We start from the raw sequence: 9,797 nt of genomic DNA on the forward strand, positions 1-9,797 counted from the left end.
ATTATTGAAAATAAAAGACCTTTAAAATTGCATTAAAATGATATATTCTGTTTCTATACATAAAACTTACGGATTTTAAAATAAACTCAAATTTTTGAAAATAATGGTATTTGTTGCAAAACTACAAAATTGAAACGATAATAAAATCTCACGTCGACAATTGATTAAAATGACGATCATTGTATTTTTAAGGCATTTGAAAACGCGATTACTGACACTATAGTAATTGTGACTTTTTTGTAAATTAACTACAAAATCATTTCAAACTAAGCTTTCCGATTTTACTGTTTACAAATGTCATCTACAGTTTTTCTTAAAATTTCAGCTGAAAATATCAAAAACACAATAGCACAATAATGACGTTGTCAAGATTGTAAACAAATCACCAGTCCTTTATTATGGTTGAAGTCATAACTACTCGTACACCTATTTTACCTTATTGTTAGAGACTACTAGCAATTAACATTTCAACTGAATGATTTATTAAAAGTTTGATAGAATTCTGATAAATGGTTGAAAATATAATAGTATAAACCACGGCGGAAAGTTTAATTTCTGTCTAGATATAGAGGTCAACTACATAATTTTTCGATAGAAATCAAACACTTTCCACCTGAGTATGTAATATACTATTCTCAGCTCTTATTAAACTGTGTTTTCTTTCTACGATTCAAGACAACCAAATACTAACAATTAAAACTCAAAAATATCAAATGTAGCAAAATTTTGGAAACGGTCAAAGATAGGCACAAGACATAAGTCGTATTAACAAAAAATGATTAGAAACAGATGGCGATTCTGAATTTATAAGAATCTATTGGGTGTTCCATTTAAAATAACAAGGTTGCTGCTCCTTTTTAATACAAGCGGCAATGTGGCAATGATAAAACTATTTTAGATCAATAAAGCGTTACTTTTTCAGAATGATCGTACAGTTGACGTCAGATAAAATCGTACCCCAATTATTGACAATAACTTTATCATAGTTGAGTAAATCAGGCTTACCTGCAAACAATTAACCTTGTCATACTCATTGATTTAGGGTTAATGTTGATGTGGCATTTCAAAAATTACGGACACATGTAATCAAAAACCGACGTTACTGTAGGTGGTAGGTAAATGGGTAGAGCTCGAATCAGCTAAGAAAAGGCCACGGCCGTCATCAAACGATGATGTCACGATCTCTGTACGTCTCGCTTTAAATATTGCTGCCTTCGTTACTTTCCAAGTTGATGCAGCGAGTCAATGGCGTGCTATTCTCTGCTCAGTGAAATGAAATTTAATTAACGTAAATAGGTGTAGTTTTTGCTTTTTCATTTCATAAATTGTATTAAAACAGGATAGGTAAGTAGGTTTTATAAAACAAACCAAATACATATACATACATAATATTGACGCTTTGAGAACAAAATTGGCCTAGGTCTCTGGTCCCATTTCTTTAAATATTAATTTAAAAAATAAACAAGAAAACAAGCAAAGGGTAAATTAAAAAAACATACAGTGTGTTTCGGTTAAAAAGATCTGTGCAAATTATTTTTCTGCTGTAGCTGCAGGGTGATGATTGATGAAGAATATTAAATACCAATTAGTTTAAATCCAAATTATATAACTTAACTTAGGGCAATGTTAACCACAAAAAAACATTGTCTTGGGGCAATTAATCAATTATTGGAAGATAAAAATAGGCAGCTGGTTTCTTTGTTCAATTATTCTTAATTTGAAGGTCCTACAGTGCAGCTAGACCTTGAAAATGAAGTCTCAAAGTAACTTTCAGCTTGCCTTTGCATCGTTTTTGATATACAGGGTTTCATGAAGAAGAGGTAATATTTAAAATTTGTTATCTTTGTTAAATTTAATAATCATATATTTTTATAAATTTGATAATTTTGTTTATTTATAAATACATATACATATACAAATTACGAATTCATAACATAAAACAAAAATCCAAAACTTAGTCTAGGAGTGAGCATCCTAATTCTTCTTCGGATAAACTGGCATCACATTCATCATCATCACCAGAATCTTCATCGCTATCATCAGATGAACCAGTGTTAACAGTAAAAATAAGCTGGTCCACTGTATCATCAAAAATATGCTCTTTTTTTATGAGCTCCTCTTCATACTTTTTTACATGCTGGCAAATGTCAAACCACTCTTTTTCAGACACCTCTTGAAATTTTTGTTTTGTTAAAGCTTCGGTATCAGACAATTTAAAAGTGGTATTATGAGCTGCTACCCAATTTTTAACCAAAGCCCAAATTTTTTCTATTGGGTTTAATTCTGGATGGTAGGGTGGTAAACGCAACACAAGATGCCCATGTTGTTCTAACAGCCTATCTAAGTTATATTGTGGAGGAAATCTAAATTTATTTTCTTGTATGATTTGATACAGCTCTGGCTTTGTTAAATGAGGATCTGCTGGGATTCCTTTTTCCACTAGCCAACTTAACATATCTCCTTTTTTAGTAGCCGTTGTAATATTTTTGTTAACAGTAACATTGTGGTAGGCTGCATTGTCTATAATAAGGACTGAGCGGTCAGGTAAATTAGGAAGCAATTGCTTTTTTACCCAAGTCATGAAATTCTCATGGTTCATATCATCATGATAATCTCCTGTTTTTAAACCTAAAAAAAAAAAAAAAAAATCATAGTACAAACATTATGTGTCTTATATGATGTGTAAAATGTGGTTAAACTTATTAATTACTTGTTATATAAACTTATTTTATTTAAGCAGGAGGAAGTACTTAAGTAGGTTTGAGGTGTACATAAATATTACCTGACTTAAATATAAGCAATCCATTTTCAATAAATCCTTTTTCTCCACCTGCGTGCACTATTATAAGGCGTTGTCCTTTAGAAATTGGTTTTTGTAAGCCTTTAAAACTTTCATCATACCATCCTTTGTCATGAATATGACTACTGTGAATGTATGTCTCATCTGTATATACAATATTGCGACCTTCTGAGCGGTATTGCACCAATTTTTTTAAAAAATTTATTCGTTTTAAGCGAATGTCATATGATTCACACAAGAATTTTCTTTTGTCTGGTGTCTTCTGCCACCTACAAAAGATAAAGTTATTTTGATGTACATGATTGCCAAGATGTAAAACATACTAAAATCCAATGTTCTTAAGCAATCGCCCTAAGCTGCTTACACTAATGGATTCAGTCAAGATTTGCTGGTCAATAATTTTTTGCAAAATACCTGTAAAGATAAAAAATAATCCCATTTTAGTCTAAATTTTGTTGTTTTAAATTTTCAATTAACACATTATCAAGGTTTATACATATAGCAAACTAGGCTTACATTTAATTGTAAAAAACATGGTAAGTTCTGCTAGAAAAACTCTGAAGACTCTGTAGGTATACCTAATGTATTATAAACTTACCTTTTAATGTTGGAAGTTTTTTCTCAAGAATATAGAAATCATAAATAATTTCTCTGATTCTTTTGATTTCATCAGGTTTGATGTTATCCAATTTTAATTTTTTAATCTGTCCCTTCTTTGTAGGAGTGTGAAATGATGAGCTTGGCCCTCCCCATTCAACATGTAGTGCTTCTCTAGATATCTTCTGCACAGTAGATCTAGACACCCCTGTAGCTGCTATAGTTCTCTCTCTAAAATGATATTTATTATATTATTCAACGTTTTCGTCGTTTTTAATCAAAGACAATACCTGTAGTTATTCAAAGGAATGGAAACTCCTTCTGCCTCCTTCTTCATAAATTCTAAGACGTTACTTACAATTTCACGCCCTTGGCTGTGTATCACAACACCTTTCTTCCCAATCTTTTTTGGAGACATTATGACAAATTAACGATTTTTACTTATAACACGTGAACTCAAACTGCGACCATCAACAACACAACCAAAACACCAGACTAAAACGGAAACTAACCTAACCTAATTTTTAAACTCAACCTGTCCGCCACTACATTTTTTTAAACTTGGCAACATCGTTTAGAGTGCCGGCTAGTAAAAGCATGTAAAAGGGTCCATCTGTCCCTGGCCGCACCCGCATTTGTTTTAATTGTGCCCAAGTAAAAAACCGTACTACGTTGCCAAGTGGCTTTTTGACCGCTTAAGAATTTATTTTCGGGAATATTTTAATAGGACGCCTCTGATTATATCTAATGCGACGGCAACTGTAGAAGGAGAAAGAAATAGTTTTAAAAACTGCGTCATTGATGATGCGGTGGCCTTTTCTCATCTGAATCGAGCTCTAGTTTAGACAGCAACAAATTGGGGTACGATTTTATTCGACGGCAACTGTACATCCAGATCTCCATTAACGTCCATAACATCCACTGTTGGACGGGTTGGAAGTAAAGTAACTAGACGGCACAATACAAATTAAAATTCACATTTTACATATTGTTTTAATAACATTTTGAACACACTAATGTTCTACCAATCTTTAATATTACTGGATATCTTATTAAATTCATATAATAACCGAACCAAATAGCCTTTTTGGCATTAGTTAATAAATACAATTCCTAGCATTATGTCGCCTGATCATTATTCTGCAAATGCATCAAATGAACTGTTGTTACTTGATCTAATGAAGTACTGGGTTACCTTGAATGTTAGTATTACCTAGTATGTTATTTTTAAAGCGCTTTTGACCCTGGACTAAACCATAATATGTCACATTATTGCAATCAAAAAATATTGGTCAATTCAAATGTGATAAAATCCAATATGGTGCACGTAAGAAGAATAAAAGTTGATCATTGATGAACTAAAAACTAAAACGTCAGATGTAAAACAAAATAGGTATTGTCACGTTGTAGAAGGGAAAAAGTGGCAATAGTAGTATTACAAATTGAACAACTTTACTCCAATTTTCTTCAAATATCCGGTATTCCCATGGTAGGGCTCAAGAACCGGACACCCAGTATACGTAATGTATAGGTATACAGTGTATATGTAAATATCTTGTACAAGGCTTTTGAATGTGTAGGGGATTATAAGTTGTGGTCCATAGTTTGGACATATTTATATTCGTATTTTTTTCAAACTAATTTGTTCGTTTTATCACTCATGTGCAACTTTATTAATTACTAGAAAGATGTCGTACATTTGAGAGGGTTGGGAAATACTGTAAGGAACACATAAATGTTAAGCTCCAGTTGAAAAATTATTTGTTTTTGTAATTTAATATCAGTTTTAGTAAAATTCACAAAAAATTAGTTTTACATGTGTATTTTGGGTTTTACTAATGTTGAGGCCGATTGTCATAAAAGCGTTTGAAGAAATATACTTTGACTTATACGCATTTCCTTAAACCAACGGGCAATTCAGTACTGAGAAACAATAATTAATAATGTGATAATACAAAAAATAGTGCGTTATGGTTTGATAGACACTTTTGTAAATTATTGGTTTAGTTTTTAGTTAAGTTATTTAAAGAAATATTTAAAAAAATTTAATGCATTCAAGTTGCACATTAACCAGGTTATTCTGAAATCTAGAGCTTGTAGAAAATAAAAATGATACATTTGGAAGAATTGCATCATCATGTGATTATTGTTCTTTATTATAAAGAATTCATTTAGATATGTTAAGTATAATAATTTATATATTATTCAGCTTATTTTTCAAGGAATCGAGTTTTAGTATATTTTCTAGTGTAAAAAAAAATCTTAAAGACATGAATAATTAAACTTGCAAAACAAATTATTCTAATTTTTTAAATAAAACAGAATTCGGTACTTTCGGAAATGTAAATGAATTTTCCATAAGTCTCTCAATTACTTTAGGTTTTAGATTGTTTGTATTTTTTAATTTATTTGTTTTTTTAGTTGCAAAGTTTTTTTAATTTTTGCACAGTGTATTAAAACTTTCATGATATGTCCATTTATTGATGGGTTGCTTTAGCATTTACTATTTATTACCAATTGTACATCATTGTTGTTAACGTAAAGTTGAAGAAAGTTGTGATTTTAAATAATTAGAAACTGTTTTTAATTAATCCATAACGCATTCCCATAGAGAACAACGTTGCTTCCGAATATTATGATCTGACTATATTTTTTAAATAAATTTTTTGAAATTTGATCTACAACCGTGCGGTAAATACGTTTTTTAAATTTTGTACTATTATTAGTCAATAATTCAACGGTGAGAAATCAGTTTTATTTTTTGCGCCTGTATGGTTTTACTTCGCTATATTTTCGGCTATCCACACTATCCACAAAACCGGCTCTTAATTTCGGAAATTTAAAAACTTGCGCTAAGCGGTCGTTAAGGTAAATTCACCTGCCGCAGTGCTACCAACCTTCTAAAATTATAACAAATCGCGGTCCATCATTCTCTAATAAAACATTCAAAACAAGTTTTCTTAGTAATAATTAGAGTTCCTACCCACATAATGCAAAGAAAATAAAACGAAAACGTGATAAAGATACTTCAGTAGTCACAGCCTAAAAATATGGTACATTTATAACCTCTTCAATGTCTTGACTTAGCTTATTTACTTTGTAGCTAAGTTTTTTAACAAAACTCTAGTTTTGCTTGCAAAAATTTAATGAAGACGAATCACTTATCTCAAGCCTCTTCATAAGACTTCCAACGATTTACAGTGATGAAAATAGTGGACAATGAAGGCCTGCCAGATCTTTGAAGGTAAGGTTCCTTACTGTAGAAGGACAACCACAAAGAGGCCAAATACTTCCTTCAAAAGTAATGTGATTTAGCTTCATTGTGCTTAACTTCATACTTTATGGACTATCATCAGTGAGGGTCTTCATCAGTCTTGTAACTAAAACTGAAAGTGATTCTGATGTGTTGATTCCACTCTCGCCCTCTCTGTCTCGTCAATATTACAATGTCCTGTAGATTCGTTTTATTTCTTGGATGGATATTGTCACGTAGCGTGTGTCCCGTGATACTTCGGAGCGTTCTCATCTCTGCCGTTCGGGTTATGCTCTTGGTTCTACTGGTGTCTGCCGTGGTTTCTGCGGCATATGTGATTATTGGCCTTAGGTATGATTTATATATTCTGGTCTTTGCTTCTATTTTTAGGAACCTGTTTTTCCATATAATGTCTTTCAAACATCCGGTTATTCTAGAGGCCTTATCTATTTGATTCTTTACCTCAGATCTACTGTTTTGATGGGCGGTTATTTTTACCCCTAAGTATCTGAAGAACATCACCTGTTCTACTGTTTCGTCGCTAACAGCTAATTGCATCTTCTAGGTTCTTTTGCTTCAACTAGTGATTTTGTCTTGTTTATCGCATTAGACATACAGGGTGTCCCACGACGAAAGACATCGATTGATATTGGAAAAAGTATAAATAGGAGAATTTTGAAAATTTGGCAGGATACTGATGTGGGCATGCCCAATCCAACTAAAATATTTTCAAGATGGTTGCACTTCCGTTTATACCGGAAGTCGATCACAACTTTCTTATTTTAAATAGAACACCCTATATATTATTACATATTTGGATTCCTCACAAAATTTTGCCCAACTTTTGTATAGAATGCCCTATGCCTATCTCTAGCCGTTTTCGAAATATTTGATGTTTTTCCAAAAAAGTGACAGTTGCAACGCTCAACATATTTTTGTACTATGTTAAAACCGTAATTCATTTTGCAATGAAACTTTGGGTTATTGTAAATAAAGGATCGTTTTATTAAACTGAGGGTGCGTAATGACTCATTTGTATACAGGGTCGTCAAAAAAAAATCATAAACTTGCGACTAAAAAAAATTAAAAATCTCAAGTTTTTTAAATAGAAACCCACATTTTTTATGACGGAATCATTCTGAGCATTAAAAATTACTATAAGTTTCAATTTACTTGCCTATACCTAAATCTAACCCATTTCGTTTTATTTGAGAATAAACATTTTTTATTATAAAAATTCCAGATTTCTTGAAAATTTCTCTCTCTAATTACGTGTGAATTTATGTCACATCAGTAGTGTGAATTATGTCTATTGAACATTCCATTTTTAGTGAATTTGGCCTCGTCGCTCCAAATAATATTATTCAAAAACAATTCATCTCCATAGTGACTAGTCAGCAAAAACTCACTAAAAACAACTCTCTTCGGAAAGTCAACCTCTTTTAAGTGTTGCACTAATTTAAATGAAAAAGGGTGAAATTTATGTTTCTTCAGAATCCTCTGAATTGAGCTTTTGGATATGCCTGATTCCACGGAAACTTGTCTTATTGACAAAGTTGGATTTGCAACAAAATAGCCCAAAATTGCAATTTCTACATTTGTATTATTAAGGATTGGTTTTGTTTTAATAGCTTTTATCTTCACAAATCCCGTATTCTTACAATTTTCAATTATTTGCTTGACAGCTTTTGGTGATGGCTTTGGTTTTTCTGGATAACGAGCGGCAAATACCTCACATGTTCTACTCACAACTTTATCACATTCTCCGTAAATAATAAACAGATTTAAGTAATCTTGGTTTGAATAACGTAACCGCGACGGCATATTTGCAGTTGTCAAAACACTCAAAACTAGTGTTATTAACATGCCCTGCAGGTCTCCAATATCACCGTGTGTCAAAAGCATGACCAACTAGAACACCACATAATCCCAACCGTGCAGCATAATAAAAAAATGTTTATTCTCAAATAAAACGAAATGGGTTGGATTTAGGTATAGGCAAGTAAATTGAAACTTAGAGTAATTTTTAATGCTCAAAATGATTCCGTCATAAAAAATGTGGGTTTCTATTTAAAAAACTTGAGATTTTTCATTTTTTTTAGTGGCAAGTTTTTGATTTTTTTTTTACGACCCTGTATACAAATGAGTCATTACGCACCCTCAGTTTAATAAAACGATCCTTTATTTACAATAACCCAAAGTTTCATTGCAAAATGAAATACGGTTTTAACATAGTACAAAAATATGTTGAGCGTTGCAACTGTCACTTTTTTGGAAAAACATCAAATATTTCGAAAACGGCTAGAGATAGGCATAGGGCATTCTATACAAAAGTTGGTCAGAATTTTGTGAGGAATCCAAATATGTAATAATATATAGGGTGTTCTATTTAAAATAAGAAAGTTGTGATCGACTTCCGCTATAAACGGAAGTGCAACCATCTTGAAAATATTTTAGTTGGATTGGGCATGCCCACATCAGTATCCTGCCAAATTTTCAAAACTCTCCTATTTATACTTTTTCCAATATCAATCGATATCTTTCGTCGTGGGACACCCTATATTGTAGCGCTTCGCTGTGAGGTAGAATTGATGAAGTAGTCTCTGCAGCTCATCTTCGTTTTCTAATATAATTACTGCGTCATCCGCTTAGCACAGTATTGTTATTTCTCATTTGTTAGTTCTGTAACCATGCACCGCAATTTTAACGTCTTTTATTATTTCGTTCGTTTCGTAGAGTCTCTCTATCTTATTCCTGTTGATATGGGCACTTCTTGGGTCATGCTGTTGCTCACAATTATTCTGGTCGTTGTATTGATGTTCAAGTTTTTAATAGTTCTAACTATTTCTTCCGGAATGCTGCCCCGTCTCAATATGGTTGTGATGTCATTTAGCCTTAGGTACTCGATCAAGTGCTTTGCTCAGATCTATGAAGCACATATACGCCGGTTTCTCGTATTCGATTGATTTCTCGACTATTTATCGAATAATGAATATGGCGCCTGTGGTAAACCTATTTTTCCTGAATCGATGTTGTTCTTCCATTATGGGTATTTGTTCTAAGATGATACCTCAGATTCAGTGTTGATATCTGACTTAAATCTCATAATTTTATCTGTGACTGTAAAGTGTGAAGAATCTTAATCAA

General features: G+C 32.2%; 1 protein-coding gene across 1 annotated transcript; it reads right to left on the minus strand.

The window, feature by feature from the left end:
- Positions 1 to 1,372: 1,372 nt before the first annotated feature.
- Positions 1,373 to 4,232, minus strand: LOC145724963 (uncharacterized). The gene is given in 5 exon segments (XM_081973481.1): positions 1,373 to 2,628; positions 2,783 to 3,069; positions 3,124 to 3,214; positions 3,399 to 3,628; positions 3,688 to 4,232. Coding segments are annotated over 5 exon segments (1,410 nt in total). The 5' UTR covers positions 3,816 to 4,232; the 3' UTR covers positions 1,373 to 1,954.
- Between the last annotated feature and the right edge of the window lie 5,565 nt (positions 4,233 to 9,797).

The sequence above is a fragment of the Ips typographus genome, linkage group LG1, assembly GCF_016097725.1.
Source record: "Ips typographus isolate SLU linkage group LG1, UJ_Ityp_2.0, whole genome shotgun sequence".
NCBI classification, from domain to species: Eukaryota; Metazoa; Arthropoda; class Insecta; order Coleoptera; family Curculionidae; genus Ips; species Ips typographus.